Source organism: Magnolia sinica, chromosome 5 (assembly GCF_029962835.1).
Source record: "Magnolia sinica isolate HGM2019 chromosome 5, MsV1, whole genome shotgun sequence".
In the NCBI taxonomy this organism is placed as follows: Eukaryota; Viridiplantae; Streptophyta; class Magnoliopsida; order Magnoliales; family Magnoliaceae; genus Magnolia; species Magnolia sinica.
The window spans coordinates 15,995,309-16,011,990 of NC_080577.1; the positions used below are offsets into that span (position 1 = coordinate 15,995,309).

Sequence of the window (16,682 nt, forward strand, 5' to 3'; positions counted from 1 at the left end):
CCTGTATAAACAGTCCACTTTGATGATGGGATTACAACTCTTTACTTCTCTCCTCTTTAACATCTCTACTTTGTTGCGAGTTCCAGACAATCTAGGAATGGTTTTATGGTTACCCGACAGTTTCTTTTCTTTCAAGCAGGATTGGGTACTCTATGGAACAGTATAATGCTATGAAAATTTTTATATTGCAAATTTCTATTTAACTTTGGCTTTGTGTTTAGAAACATGTTCTAGTTGTGAGATGCTTTTAGACACCCTTTGCAAATGATTCCAAAGAAGGTTTGTGATTGACGCTCCAGATAGCTTATCCTTTAATTACCTTCATTTCATTATTTTTATGCTATCAATGGTTTAAGAGATTGGAGCAAACAGAGGTGTAGTCGATAATCTAAACAGGTGCATGGTTGAAGCTCTACGCCTAGTAAAGTTCAGTTTAGTATCACCCGTCCATCAAAAATGCAAAACACCTAATTCTAGGGGAGGATCATGTTAACAAGCTTCAAGAAAATAACATGGCCTGCTGTTTCATGGATAAATCCAAATCCCTAAAAAAAGATTGACAAATGAAGAAGAGTGTCTTCAAACACACAAACAACGATCACACACAAAAAAGGGCCCACATGAGGAGGGAAAAAGAGGGATACTGGTAAACCTCCTATTTCTACGACTTGATCATCAGGCTGAGGGAATTTCACCGGTATCCCTGCAATGGGTCAGCTGTTTTCCCAGATCTTGCATCTGTCCATGCTTTTGCGATCGTCCGCTTCATGTCATCATCTCCGTCCTCATACATGTTCTGCAACAGGTCATTTTCTCAGCTTAATCCAGAATGTGCAACCCCTTGATATCCATGGTGGTTGACAAAAGGAGGTAATGTACAATGCTCGGCCTATAGAAAAAAAGGGGCAATTTTCAGTTGTGTCAGCACCCCGGACACTTGAGGCCTGCTTTTCAGTGATCCAGACACAGTTCATTTCATGCTAGCATAACTGCTTTTTGGTTTTTAGCCGTCCATTTGTAGGAAAGCAATTATAGATGGTGAGGATCTTCTCCCAGAGGTGGTTTCCACAGCATTTACCCAATCAACAATGGGGCACAACAAAAGCTAGGACTCATATGCACAGAATGTTGGCTCAAACTAAAACTGCTAATTCAGGCCGAGGCATTGGACATTTCCCAAGAAAAGAGAGGATACAAGACTCACCTTCATCAAATCCATAATTCCAGCCATTGGATCCTTTTCTTTATCCATATTTGGCTTCAGCTGCAAAATAATAAAACAAACCTTATAACCATTTCCGAGACAAAACCACACAAGTTGGAATGTATAGAGCTGTTCAAAGATGATAATCTCCAAGGTACCCTAGTATCCATGTGGACATATACATTCAACTATAATTCACAAAACAATATCAATTTCGGTTTTCATCATCCAAAGACAGGCTGACTCCTTGGATAGCATTAATGTGGATTGCCATATAATAATAACAATGCCTTTTTTTACCATGCCATGCATATGTTCTTTGAACAGGCAGCAACTGCAATATATGGTAGAATTTCATCTCTCTTGTCATGATTCCCAAGGAAAAGCTACAGCATTTGTTTTCAGATCAGGGCATTGTTCATACCCAGAGATAAGAACAGTTCCCATTCTTGACAGTGTACCCCGCCCGTTGTGAGGGCTGTCCACGCTGTCCAGATTGGACAGTAGGCCCCACCTTGTGTACTGCACGTCCATGCTGTCCAAGGTGGACAGTGGACCCCACTGCAATGTGTGTGTGGCCCGTTCAGCAAATTGTTCAGCCCCATGAATATGTGGAATTTATGACGTGCTTGTGAACACAACACACAATCATGTGATGGAATTGGGGCTCCATTTTCGGGGGCATGACTGTTAAAAACAGGGGCTGACTTCTCCCAATTCTAGTTCATAGTAATTACAATAAGAAAGAGGAAATGAAAAAATTAAAACAGGGGCTGACTTCTCCTAATTCTTGTTCATAGTAATTACACTAAGAAAGAGGAAATGGAAAATTGGCATTTACCTTATCTTCTTTGAAGTGCAAATCAAGCCAATTCCCTTTTGAAGCTTTAGACAGTGTGACAATGACTCGGTTGGGCTTAACAGCCACCTTACATTGCTCAGGCACAATCTCTTTGTTCAACTTCGGTATGGCACAACGGTAATTCTTCCCTTGAACGTCATGGAATTTAATATCAACAGACATTGGCCTGAAAACAGTTTCCATCTTCTCTTGCTCCACACCCTCCAAGGACACGTAAATCTTAAAGGAAAACAAATGATGAAAAATAAAATCAACTTTTACGTTTAATTTCTATCAACCACAAACACTAAAGACACATGAGAATATGTTTCCAACCGTCTTTAAAAATTTAAGTACAGCATTTATGAAAATAAGATTTAAGAAGAAAAAAAAAAAACCCATGTATGTATGTACAATTAAGCTAATGATGTTCCCTAATGATTGTAATGAAGAAGTAAGCCTCAAACTGGAACCATATTCCTTTCCAATCTGACTTGAAAGTGGCATAGTTGCAACTGGAAGCCAAAGTCCTTGAATATGATTGCCAGGTACTTTTGCTTATTTCCACTTTAGTATACTTTTAATTGCAACCAAATTCGGTAGCATCCATACACACCCAATTCAAAGTAGGTGAGGCTCCTACTAGTGCAACTCATCTCATACCTACTTAATCAATACAACTAGAAAAATAAAAAATAAAATCCACCAACACAACTTTCTGAGTATAGTATTCTTAGTAGTAACAGAAATTTGGGAGATTCAACAAGGAGCTGAGTTTAGAAATCTGACAAATTTCAAGGACCAGAAACAGCGATTGTAGCCCCAAGCAGAGGAAGACTCAGGTTCTTCATTTTGCATACTTGATATCAAATTTTTTTTTTTGAGGCATCAGTCAACCTCCACAGCATGGTTGTAGATTGAAGTGCATTGATAGCTAGAATGATTACCAAGTTCAGTCACGAACTTTCCAGCAAGTCAGAATATTCAGGTAGAACAACTTTCACACCTAAGTTGAAAGTACAATTGATGCAAGACAATTAACCACCTGCTCTAAAAGCCCATGGGATGTGGGGCCTGGGCTATGAGATAAAGGGATTGATTCACCATGCTCTACCAGTTCAAGCTTTTAGAGCAAGTGGTTAATTGTCCTGCATCAACAATCTCATGGAAAACAAATACAAATAATGTGTACATTTGCCTACATGCAAAGGGTAGGTGACTGGCATACCTTGATTTTTTCGTTGTCTTGATCCCAGCTGAATGATCCAAGTGTGACATAGTTCAGCGATGGAGTGGTGGGTGCCTTTGTTCCAGAAGGGGGTGCGGCGACTGCAGCTTTTGAGAGCTGTTCCAGGTCAGCAAATCAATCCAATTAATGTCGTTGTGAAAGATAACAAGCAACATTTTCAACTTTCTCAAACGATTGAAAAACTGATTAATCAAGGCCAGAATCAGATCATAATCCTAAGACATGCAATCTCCAAAGGCCCCCAATTATCGGGAGAACACATGATAGTATTGAAAACGGTTGAGCAGCCGCCATAATGGCTGTTGCATAATGGTAACGGTGGTGTCTGTTACATGATACAGGGCTGTAACACCTGATTTGAAAAAGAATGGCCAGTTACATGCCTGCAACAGGCTGCAGTATGAAGTCGATGCCTTTTTTTCCTTTAGAAAATATTAGACCCCTACAGGGCCATAACATAACAGCCCTGAGGCAGGCCGTTACTGCCACAACTTCCATGTGATCGGATGCGATCCAACGGTCGGATCTCAACCAAAACTCTCAAAAAATATCCTGGCACTCCAAATAATGCAGCCCATGTGCATCCTCCCAGTTTGGGGCCTTCATGATGCTCATCCTATGCACATGGGGTCTTCAAAGTGGCCCACGGGCCAGGCCCAAGTAGTGATCACCCAAATAAAGTGTGGGCTGGGTTGGGCCAGGGCCTGGGGCTCTCCTACGACAACGCTGGTACACTCTGATGCCCGCATCAAATACCTTAACTAGAACCAATGAAATCGCAGGGGCAAGACAGTCATTTTACAACTAGGCAAGGGACACCCATTATGTGAAAAGAGGGATTTTTCAACGGGCCCAAAGTCGTCGAATTATGTAAAATTTGACGGACACTGCCATTGAAATTTTTGCTGTCGAATTCAGAATTCGACAGTCAGAATACGTCGATTAGTATTCGACAGTCATCAAGTAGCCGTTAAATGGAGGTGGATATTTTCTGGTGTCAACGGCCTTAAGCCGTCAAATTTTTGTTTTTTAAAGAGAGAAACAACCTTAATTATGGAGCGTTAGAACTATGGCTATGTCCGAATAGCTATAAGAACCTACAATTACAATCAAGGTGTTCCATCTCGGTAACAGTGGCCGTAACGGTCACTACCATTACCAATATGAGAACGTAACAACTGTTACGACCCCCTGTAACGATTGAAAATTTTCTTCTACCAGAAAAATTATGAAAAAAAATATCTAGAAAATTCAGTATAATGTAAATATTTCAAATATGTATTCATTTTTCTATTTTGCACATGTTTATGGTAGTTTAACGGTCCATTCTTTGGCGAGAGTGTTGTATTGGTTTGTCCGGCGAATTTGTGAACATGATTATATGTCTATATTGTTTACACATCAAAATTAAGCATTAGAACTAGAAATCAGAAAAAAGGCACAAATACCATTATTTCAATTTTTTGAAAAAAATTGCCCTCGGAGCTTTTATTCACGCAAATCACTTTAATCTACAATTTTAATCTTAAAAACTATAGTAGAGTGGTCGAAATCTATTGTAAATTGATCTATGAAAGTTTTTGGAATGAGAAAAGTGAGAAAAAAATGAGCAGAAAAATGTATTCAAATAGAAAAAAAAGAAGAAAAAAAAGTGATAGTTTTTCAACTGTTACGAGGCTAACGGTTGTCATGCCTCGTAACAACCTTTACAGCCACCATAACGGCCAATACGGTCCAAAAAAATTCAGCTATCCCGTTTCACCCACACATCGTGTAACAGTTATGACTGTTACTTATACGCATCGGCCTTTACGACCATATCGTAACAGATACGAAATACTTTGATTACAATGGAACACTTCTATATCCACGAACCATACATCCAATCGACACTTCTATATTCACATAACACCCATCCAATCCACACTTCTATATCAACAAAACACCCATCCAACACAAACACCCATCCAAACCTGTAAACACCCATCAAATACAAACACCCATTCGAATCAAACCAAACTCAATAATATATGCAGTTTACAATTGAACATAATCAAACCAAACTCTCATTCATTGTAGTTAGTTAACAACGAAAGGTGATAACATTCCACATTCAAAATAAAAATACATGGATTTCTAAAAACAAGTTCTATAAGTGTTACTAACTTAGACAATCACTGTCATAGACCTAGGCCACCTAATCAACACTCCTATATCTACATCTGCAGATGTCATTCCCTCAGCAAGATCCTTATCCTGTAGCTCTGCAGTCATATCGAAGATCCTCTCAATACAAGCCTCGTAGTACTCTGAATCGATGTCCTCCGTCTGAACCAATAATCCAATCGCATGTCTTATTGGTTCAGATGGAGGACGTCGATTTAGACATACGAGGGGAAGGAGACGGTGTCGTTGCTGGTGTCGGGTCCTTGTCCTTTCGTCTCTTGGAATTTGAAGATTCGCATTTTCCCTATTAACAATTAAGGGATTTAAGATTCGGTCCGACCATTACATATGTAATCTCATAATTCAACGCTAGAAGTAAAAAAATCACATTAAGTATAAGATGAAAGTGTCTAAAATTCATACTCGAGAAGAACTTCTATCTTTGTATTGGGAGGAAGACCCCATAGACGGTTGTGTCATTGCATTCATCTTTGTCATCATTGCATGTGTTTGCTGAGTCACATTATACAATTGACTCTCCAATGCATCTAGTCGACTCCGTAAAGGAGCCAAATGACGCAAAGCGATCTTCGTGATCCCCCCATCCATGTCGTGTACAGGGCCTTCCCTATCTTTTCCATCATGACATTCGTCTATGCATGTAACATTTGCATCTTCTTTGTCAACAAAATGTCCAAGTGTGTCATTCACCATATTGGCCATCCCTAGGAAGGTATCTTCGTTGCGATTACTAACGGGCGTACTAGCCCCAACAATTACCTGACTTTCACCCCACTGTTCTCCATGAAAGATCCATGTTGTATAAGACGTATCTATACCATCACAGATTAAATGTTCCGAAATTTCGTCCAGTTTTTTCCTCCCTCCCGCCACATTACAACATTTGACACAAGGACAATAATAACGATCATCACCCCCTAAGCTCTGAATATTTTGTCTCAAGTACTTAAGGAATGCCAAAACACCTATTAGGTATTCCTCTGATAGCTTGGGTTTCAACATCCACTCTTTGCTTGGAATTGCAGACGTTGAAAACATCATCTACACACATGTAAGAGTATCAATTACTTAGAATGGAATTCATCCCTAAACCATTTCTTAATTTCCACAAGTATAAAGCAAATAATCTAGTAATATATACTACATACAAGCAACATACAAGCAATATTCAAGCATTGTACCATAGGTTACAAGAATATGACGTTTCCCTAAAAAATGAATACTCCAGATAGATATATATATATATATATATATATATTATTAGTTGTTTATTTTCCATGATCAATCACAATTATCATTCATCATCCAATTAACTATTAACAACATGCATACACATAGAAGATATCTCTAATGAACTCTTCACAACATGCAAGAGGCGTATAAAAAGTGAGATAACAAACAACTAAACTCATCCCTCACCAACTTACAACTTAACCCGTTGGGACCCGTCATGCATTGTAATATCTTACAGCAGAGCAAGATATGAGGAGTTACAAGTTGGACCTCATGGAAATAAATATTTACACATCCTATAGAATCCCTTGAAGAGAATCTCTACCAAACTGACTAAATCGGTCACCCATTCAAGACCGGATAGATTGTAAAGCTTTCATACTATAATTTAAATGCTTATGCCCAAATTCCGGCAACATTTCCCTATGTCTTTCTAGATATATTGATATTGTATTTGATTCCCACATAAAATATCCATGCAAAGTGAGGATATTTTGACAATGAAAATAAATGTAAAAAACATATCCAGATAGAAAATGAGAGATTAAGCGCAAAACAAACATGTGCATTTGGAGGCATAGAAATTCTCAAATTGTCCCGTTTGGACAGTTCAAGGTTGGATAACTTGGAATGCTTTCATTTTACCCATGTCTTTCTAGATATATTGATCTTGCATTTGATTCCCACATAAAATATCCACACAAAATGATATTTGACAATGAAAATAAATGTAAGAAACATATTCAGAGAGAAAATGAGAGATGAAGCGCAAAACAAACATGTGCATTTAAATCGGTAAAATGAAAGCATTCCAAGCTATCCAACTTTGACCTGTCCAAATGGGATAATTTGAGAATTTCTATGCCGCCAAAAACACACTATATTTATGCCTAGTCACAGAATCCTCAAATGGGCAACTAATTCTCCTATACTAAAACAAATCCTAACACAATCACAACTACAATTCATCATGCAACCAACTCATAACAAAATGTGTATAAATTGAACAAACCCATTTCTTAATTTCCACAAGTATAAACCAAATAACCTAGTAACATCTACTATATAGTAGTAACGTAGAAGCAATATTAGGGCACAATACCATACGCTACAAGAATATCATATCCCCCTAAAAAATGAATCCTCCGGGAAGAACACACACACACACACACATGGTTTACTTTCCATGCTCAATCGCAACTAGCATTCACCATCCAACCAACCATTAACAACATGTATACAAATAGAAGATATTCAATCAACTCTTAACAATATGCAAGAGATATTAACTGATCATTAGATATTCAATCTAGATGAGCAAAATCATCAGCCTACAACATATGCGCCCACATGTACAACAGATGTTAAAAATTGATCTAGAATATCGATGGACGAGGTGGATGAAAGACATACATCAAGGTGGCCCCACATTCACGAATTCACCAACCTTGGTCGATCCAAGATCCATTAAAGCCGCACCCCTGTCCTAAAAACCATGGGTTGTGGGGCCCACCTTGATGTATGTGCTTTACATCCACAATGTCTATATGTATTTATGGTTCATTCTAGGGCATGGTCACAAAATTGAAGTAGATCCATATCTCAGATAGACCCCACCACAATAAATGGTGATGATTGACCATTAAAAACTTATGGTGGGCCACGAAAGTTTTGGATCAAGTTAATGTTTGTGTGGTCCCACTATGTATGGGAAATCCACTACACCCCTCTATTTGGGGGCAGGGCCCACCATGATTTGTGTTTTATCTACCCACCCAGTAGACCCACCTCAGTGAACAGTGGGGACCAAGGTGTCCCATATCGGTATCGGTTGGCGTAACGGTGCCCTCCGAAACCGATACGGATACGGGGGCGTAACGCCGATATAGGGGCGTAACGGCCCGTAACGGTGCAAAATTATTTTTTTTGCTAAAAAAATATGAAAAAATATGAATTAAATCCGGAATATTCTAAGCATTCCAAATATGCATTCATTTATAAATTGGAACATGTTTATGGTGATGTAACGGTCCACTCTTTAATAAGAAGTTGTATCGAACTGTCTAATAAATTTATGAACCAGATAACCTGAATTTGACTACAAAATTTATATATTTAATTTTCTAAATATTTAATTTATATACTTAACAACTTGATATCATTTCTCCCAATAGTTCTTTAAAAAAATGAAATTAAATTCAGGTAGATGGCGTTGCGAATTTGGGGCTGACTTGGAGGACCAATCTATACACCAAATCGGCCTCAAATTCATGCAATTTATTGTCATTATCCCACTTATGAATTGGTGGACATTTATTGGATAGTGAATCATGAAAAAAAAAAATCAAAAGACCCTATTTAAAAAAATAAAAGTCCACAAATTAACAATTAAAACTATTCAAACAATTTGATTTTGGCATTGTGAGTTAGCAATTGCAGTTCATAATTTAATTGCTAAATTTTAAGTTAATATATGTCTCGTGTACAAATTTTTAAGGCTCGAATTAGGCGGGACTTGGATTGTGAAGTGTAACACACGTGTCAAAGTTTTTTTGGCCCCACCCGTGATGAATGTGTTACATCCACACCGTCCGTCCATTTTGCCAAATAATTTTAGAGCATGAGCCCAAAAATGAGGCACATCCAAAGCTCAGGTGCACTGCACCATAAGAAACAACATTAATTAAACGTTCACCATTAAAAATTTATTGGGGGCTACAAAAGTTCTAGATCAAGCTGACATGTGTGTTTTCTCTTCATCCACGTCAGTGTGACCCAATTAATAGGTTAGATTGAAAATAAACATTACAATGGACCTTAAGAAATTTTTAACGGTGAGCATTCTATAACCACTGTTTCCTATGGTGTGGTCCACATGAGATTTGGATATTATTAATTTTTTAGATCCTAATGTAAAATGACGTGGCAAAATGGATGGACGACATGGATAAAATATATACATCATGGTGGGGCCCACTCAGGTCTGATCAAATCAGATTGGATGGAAAATAAACGTTACCGTGGGCCCTTCGAATTGTTTTACGGTGAAAATATTATCTCCGCTGCTATTTTTGGTGCGGTCCAGATGATCCTTGGATATAATTCATTTTTTGGGTAGTGCTCTAAAATGATCTCTGAAAATAGATGAACGGTGTAGATGTAATAAATACATCACTGTGGAGCCCATATAACCTTGATCTCCTTTGAACCGTTCGTACAACTCGGAGCTCGAGAGTGTCAGCGCTCGTCTTAGCGTGACACGTACCCCTAGCTGGTGCGCGGTACGCTTGAAAAAAAAAACAAAGAGAGGGAAACCGAAAAGAAAAGAGGGAAAGAAGAGAGAAGAAAAAAGAGGGAGAGAGAGAGAGAGAGAGAGAGAGAGAGAGAGAGAGAGAGAGAAGAAGAAGAAGAAGAAGAAGAAGAAGAAGAAGAAGAAGAAATGAGAGCAAGGAGGGTGAGTTACTATGTGTTATGTGCTGCATTGACTTAACCTGATTGAGTTGCGGGTTGGGTTTGGTGGGTATGAGCATCTTACGTGTACAGAATATGGACTCGGCCGATACGACCCCGAAACGCGTAACGGGTACCACCGTTACCATTACGTATCGGCCGATACGTAACTGTCTTGGCACACCTTGGTGGGCACAATGATGAGCACCGTTGAACACTCTAGGGTGCACCGTGATCCATGCATTTCATCTCCACTTTCCAATCCATTTTAGGGTATGATAACAAAAATGAAGCAAATCCAAAATCTCAAGTGGACCCCACTATAGGACCAAGTGGTGACAAAGATGCCCACTGTTGAAACCGTTCAAGGGCCCACCACCGTGGACCCCATTTGATGTATGTGTTGTGTATGTTATATCATGTGATGGGGCCCACATTGTGGGACCCCACCGTGATGATGTGATATACATCCACGGCGTGCATGGCCCACAAATGCAGTAGATCCCAATCTCAGCTGGATGGCGTGGATGAGAGAGAGGTGGGTTATCTCGCGCTGATTTTGTTATATTCTCAAATTTCAAATTGATGGGTTCTCTCGCGCTACTTTTTTTTTTGTTAATCCCCAAATTTCAAAATTTTGATAGCCCATGCCCGTCAAATTACTAAACCCCAAAAATTGACGTCTAAGGCCATCGAATAACTAGAAAAATTATTTGATCAGTCTTGGCCGTCGAATTTGGTGGTTGATTTTACATTATTTTCACTTAGCGACCAGTGCTCCATCTGGTGTTTGTGACAATTGAATAGCTTATAGGAATTTCAATTTCTCAAAGCGGGGGAAAAACAGTAGCTAACCTCAATCAAGCAAGATCACAAATACCACCATCTAAGCCTTATCTGAACTAAGGATCGACAATCAAGCAAAATCTTTAAAAAGAACTCGTGGTGTAACGTGTATCCCCCTTTGTTCCGGTCAAGGAATAGATTAAATAAATCCTAAAATGGATTTTTGTTCAGGAATGAAAGAGGAAGAAGACGAAAACTGAACTATTACAACCAAACCAATATCACCATAAGGGGTCACTAGCATTGGTGAGTTGGACCCCCCGTTGATTGTCCATAGACATCAAGGTTTAAAGTCGTCGTCATCATCATCATAGCTTTATCCCAACTAATTTGGGTCAAATACATGAATCCTTTTACACCAGTTAACTCTATCTAGGGCCATTACTTCAGATAGACCATAGGTTTGGATTTCAAAGTATCATCTGGAATGGTTACATATCACCCAATACGAACCATGGTCCATAAACAATAATGATGTACTGGCCGGATTAGGTCCCACACAGCTCAACATGGAGCGTTTGTGGCAATGCAACCCAACTCGATTTCAACGGTGATCAATTTGGCACACACCAAAACCGATTTTCAACCCTTTATAGACATGAATCCACTCAAAACGTTCAGCTTGGTCTAACCTACTCCAACTTAACTCATTCAACCATCGAAGTTGTGGCCCCTTTTGTGGATGGTCCACCAACCAAAACTAACACCAGCCAGACAACCTAACCAGCTGATCAACAGACATCTTCTCGTTGTATTTGGACCATCTACCTATTCATTTAACTATCCATTTAATGATTGCCAATGATGATGATGATGATGACGATGACGACGACAACAACAACATCAACAACCACAACCACAACAAACAACAACAACAACAATAATAAAAGTCACAATCATCAGATCAGCATGACTCTTCAGACTATCATCCCATCTAGAGTGGGTCCCACATTTCAGACAGCTCAGATTGAGGCAAACATCTGACGCGTCAATGGATACATACATGGTCCGCCACGCTGTGGATGGGCCATCAACCAAAACAGACACCAACCAGAAAACCCTAACCATCCGATCAACAGACATCTGCTCATCGAATCTGGACCACTTACCTTTTTATTTCAGAACCATCCATTCAATGGCTGTCAATAAAAGGAAGTCACAATCATCAGATCAGTATGACCCTGCTCATTATCATCCCATCCAGTGGATCCCACATTCAGAAGGTTCAGATTGAGGCAAACATCTGCTATGTCAATGGATACACGCATATGGCCCACCATATTGTGGATGGGGCATCATCCAAAACTAACACTAACCAGATAACCCTAGCCATCTGATCAACGGGCATCTGCTCATCCAATCCAGACCGCCTACCTATTTAATTCGAAACCATCCATTAATGGCCTTCGATAGAGAAAAGTCACAAGCATTACATCAATGTAACTCTTAAGATTATTGTCCCATCCACAGTGGGTCCCACATTAGACGGTTCAGATTTAGGCAAGCACCTACCACATCCATGGGTAGGTGCATATGCATATGGCCCACCACCTGCCAGAGCACCGGGTAATTCTTCCCATTTCGATGATCTCAGGGAAAGTTGATAACTCTCAAGCAGAACCAATCGCCCATAATGGCATCTCACTGTAGTGTCCCAAAATCAACCATAGCGCAAAATCACCTATAGTGAAAAGATCAGCAGCCAATCGAATTCAAACAGAGCTATCACTTTCGAATTTTCTAGATAATCTGTAACAGTACTAATGAAGGGAGAAATTATTAGTTATTAGAGAGAAAAAGGTGGAGTGCTTTCAAATCTTCTAGATAATTTGTAATAATATGGATGAAGGGAGAGATTATTAATTATTAGTAGAAAATAGCGAAGTGCTGTCGAATCTTCAAGATAGTATGTAATAATACTAACGAAGGTAGAGATTATTAGTTATTAGAGAGAAAATGGCGAAGTACTTTCGAATCTTCTAGATAATCTGTAATAATATTGATGAAGGGTGAGATTGTTAGTTTGTGGAAAGAATGACGAATTGCTTTCGAATCTTCTAGATAATCTGTAATAATAAGGATGAAAGGAGAAATTATTAATTATTAGAGGGAAAATGGCGAAGTCATTTCGAATATTCTAGATAATCTGTAACAATACTGATAAAGGGAGAGATTATTAGTTATTAGAGATTAGTTACAAGAGACGAAGACGGCGAACCTTCTCCAAGTTACGAATCTCGGAGGAGATGAGAGAGATAATCCTGGGCCTTTTGGCAATGGTCTGCAGCTGGCGAAGCTCGTCCAGATCCAGTGACAGTTCGTCCGCCATTCTTCCGATTTTGCTTTGGAGAAACGGAAAATTGAAAACAGAGAGGATGGAGCTGGTGAGGGTGATGATAAAAACAAAAAAAAAGGGAGTTGAAGGGTTGATTATGAGAAGATTTTTTTTTTTTTTTTTCTTTCTTTCTTTTGGTGTTTTCTAGGGTTTAAGAATGTTCTAGAAAAGGGGCGGCGTGTGGAGAAAGAAGGGGAGAGAGGGAACAAGAAAGTTCGAGAAGAAAGCTTTGCTGTCCTCTTATCTTCCAAGAGAAGTTACGGAGATTCGCGCGACGACAGCTGGAGAGGTGAATCGCGTCACGTGTGCAGAAGTGGCACATGTATAGCGACTCGCTACTGGACGGTGGTCTGTGGGCCTCACCATCACGTATTTGTTTTATCCACGCCGTCCATCCATTTTCCCAGCACATTTTAGAGGATGATCCAGAAAATAAAGCAGATCCACATCTCAGGTAGTCCATGTGACAAGAAACAGTAGTGATTGAATGCCTATCGTTAGAAACATGTTGAGAGTCACAAAAGTTTTGGTACAAGCTTAGGGTGCGTTTGGTGCACGTACTTATAAATGAGATGAAGTAGATGAAATTTTAATTAAGGTAATAATTAGGGAATGTTTGGAATTGTCGGCAGTTAAAGTAACACACCAAATTTCATTTTCGTGCTTGGAAGTGTACTGAGTGTCGTACACCACCGACTCGGAGTGTTTACGTCACCAAGTTCTGTGGGCCCACCATGATGTATGTGTTATAGCTACACCGTACATTCATTTGGCAGGATCAGTTTCGTTCATGAGAAAAAAAATAAGGCATATCCAAAGCTAAAGTGAATCACACCACAAAAATCAGAGGGAACAATAATTCTCACTGTTGAAACCTTAATAGGGTCTACCTTGATATTTTTTTGTCATCCAACTTGTTCACGACGTCACATGGACTGGAAAACCAAAAAAACAAATATCATATCGGTCCAAATCTTTTGTGGACCTTAAAACATTTTCAATGTTAAACGTTCAATTCCCACTTACTTTTGAGGCGTGGTTTACTTGAACTTTGGGCCCATGCCTTGAAATGATATAGTATACGGTATATCTATAACACAATTGTCATGGTGGCACACCACTCAATACACCGCCAAAATTTTCTTCCAAAATGGATAATTATATTCATCTTCAATCCTCAATCCATGCATAGACACGGATTCTAAAGTTTTAATTGATTTACGGCCCTAACCAAACATGAGTGTGGGATTACGTGGGATTAGATATTCTATCCCATCTAATTTGATTTAATGCCATGCTCCAAACATGACCTTATATATGTTTTTAATGCCATGCTCCAAACATTACCTTATATATGTTTTCCCTTCATCCAGATGTATGTGACCTGGCCAACAAGTTGGAAGGCAAATAAACATTACAGTGGACCTTAGAAAGTTTTTAATGGTGACTGTTCAATCACCACTGTTTCCTGTGGTGTGGTGCACCTGATATTTGGATCTGCCTCATTTTTGACATTATGCCTTAAAATCATAATCCAAAATGGATGGACAGCATGGATAAAATACATACATCATTGTTGGGCCATATAGTACCTCGGTACTGGCAGTGTGAGTAGGCAATCCGCGTCCGATCAATCCGACTGCACTACTGGCATGAGAAAATTGGACGGCTAGAAATAAAACCTCCAGTGACATGACAACCGTTGCTCACCTGATGAGTGGAACGGCCTGGATTCCGGGACAGTATATCGCGTAGAGTCCCACAAGTAAACGAAATCATTTGAAAATGGAAAATACAACTTTGGTCTGTTTTGAAATCTCTCTTCTTTTTTACTTTTTAAATTTTTAATTTTTTTTTTTTTTAATTTTACTGAGATTCTAATGTAATTCAAGTGAAATGGCTTTAAAAATAAAAAATAAAATTTTATTAAAAGCTGAAGAGTTACATAAATAAAAAGGTGTTGCTAAGCTATTGATTCATTGTACATGTGGCATGCCGATGATACTAGTGCTTGCATTGTGTGTGTGTGTGTTTTTTTTTTAATCACATCAATAGAATGATCTGAAGTGGGCCACACAAAAGGAAAAATTGAAGATTGAGTGTCCACCGTTGAAACATTCATGGGTCCACAGGATTAGGCCAATATTTTTATGTTTGCAATTCATGCGTGATGAGAATAACTTAAACGGTTTGGATGGCATATAAGCATCAAAGTGAACGTCAGGAAGGCTTCAACATGCCTACATTTTGCTGATGTATGGCCCACTTGAGTTTTGGACCTACCATGAGCTAGCAAAACAGAGGCCCCACCTAGTTTCCCAAACTGCAAGAAGGTCCTGCAGCCGGGGTTGCAGGCAATCCACGTTCCCTAAGGCTGTCTCAACTGAGTTAAAACTCATCCAACCAAGCCTAACCTGAGCGCATTACTTAATTGTACTTGGTCAGGTTGACTCTACCCATCCCGCAAACTCAAGACCCCTCAACTCATGTTTAATGAGAGATGCTCACATCCAACCGGTTTTGGATGGTGGGATGTGAAGATCACCATATGTGATATGCACCCCATACTATAGGTTAGCCCTACCATGAGGATCACTTGTGCAAAAATCAGCCCATAGAAGATAATATATTGCCATTGATAAATAACAAAGTCCAAGGGTAATCCACCTGATGAGTGAATGCGATTGTAGCCATTGATAAATAACAAAGTCCAAGGCTAATCCACCTGATGAGTGGATGGATTTCATCCTCATCATAGGGCCAACCTATTGGACGAGTCAGATGTTGCTTGCACACAACAAGTTGAAAGTTGTCCACCAACCGTTTTGACTTGTGTGCCTTGTCATATGCGATATTGCCCACCGCTCAAATTTAAAGATCCTCAACCTTCTGAAACAGTGGCCCAGAAATAGACAGTTAAGAGAGAACACCACGATAGTCTTCATTTACAGAACAGTTCCAACAAAAATCTAAGGGTCAATATCTTCCAATCAGGGAACAGGGCATCACCCATTAAAAGGTCAGGTCCATAAGATCCACTATGATATCCTCTCTATCAGCTAACAAGGACCCTGTATTTCCTCCGTGTGGGTCACCTAGACTGCATGACTGTTGGGGCCACAACACCTGAATTTACGGCCCAATGACCTGGATCTCACAAGTGCACATTGGCACACCTGCAGAGCCAGATTCCAAAGACATCACTTTCAGCAAATTACAATTCAAGTTGCATCTCGATGCAATTACAGAATGCCCATTTTCAACTCCCTTGCAGCACAGCTCGAATCATAACAGGAGAAATCTTTCCTTTGAATCCTCCTCCTCAAGTGTACCAACA

At 39.4% G+C, this 16,682-nt stretch overlaps 1 protein-coding gene across 5 annotated transcripts; it reads right to left on the reverse strand.

Annotated features, from left to right (window-relative positions):
- Positions 1–535: 535 nt before the first annotated feature.
- Positions 536–13,468, reverse strand: LOC131245557 (uncharacterized). 5 transcript variants are annotated; one of them, XM_058245101.1, is made up of 6 exons: positions 13,229–13,370; positions 3,274–3,390; positions 2,835–2,904; positions 2,046–2,285; positions 1,205–1,264; positions 536–796 (listed from the first exon to the last, which is right to left on the reverse strand). In XM_058245101.1, exons 2-6 carry the CDS (start codon positions 3,321–3,323, stop codon positions 692–694), a joined length of 525 nt encoding a protein of 174 aa, XP_058101084.1. In that variant the 5' UTR covers positions 3,324–3,390; positions 13,229–13,370; the 3' UTR covers positions 536–691. The 5 variants fall into 5 exon arrangements, with proteins under 5 accessions (XP_058101084.1, XP_058101082.1, XP_058101085.1 ...); XM_058245099.1 differs by lacking the exon at positions 2,835–2,904 and having other exon boundaries at positions 13,229–13,447; XM_058245100.1 differs by lacking the exon at positions 2,835–2,904 and having other exon boundaries at positions 731–889; positions 13,229–13,453.
- Positions 13,469–16,682: the final 3,214 nt, after the last annotated feature.

Bases quoted from the DNA above. Each gene is read 5' to 3' on its own strand.
- LOC131245557 (XM_058245098.1), bottom strand. From the start codon at position 13,339: ATGGCGGACGAACTGTCACTGGATCTGGACGAGCTTCGCCAGCTGCAG. The intron at 6,523-13,228 runs GTTCGCCGTCTT...ACATGTGTGTAG, and splicing joins AGATTCGTAACTTGGAGAAG to ATGATGTTTTCAACGTCTGC. The intron at 5,765-5,883 runs GTATGAATTTTA...AATTGTTAATAG, and splicing joins AAGATAGAAGTTCTTCTCGA to GGAAAATGCGAATCTTCAAA.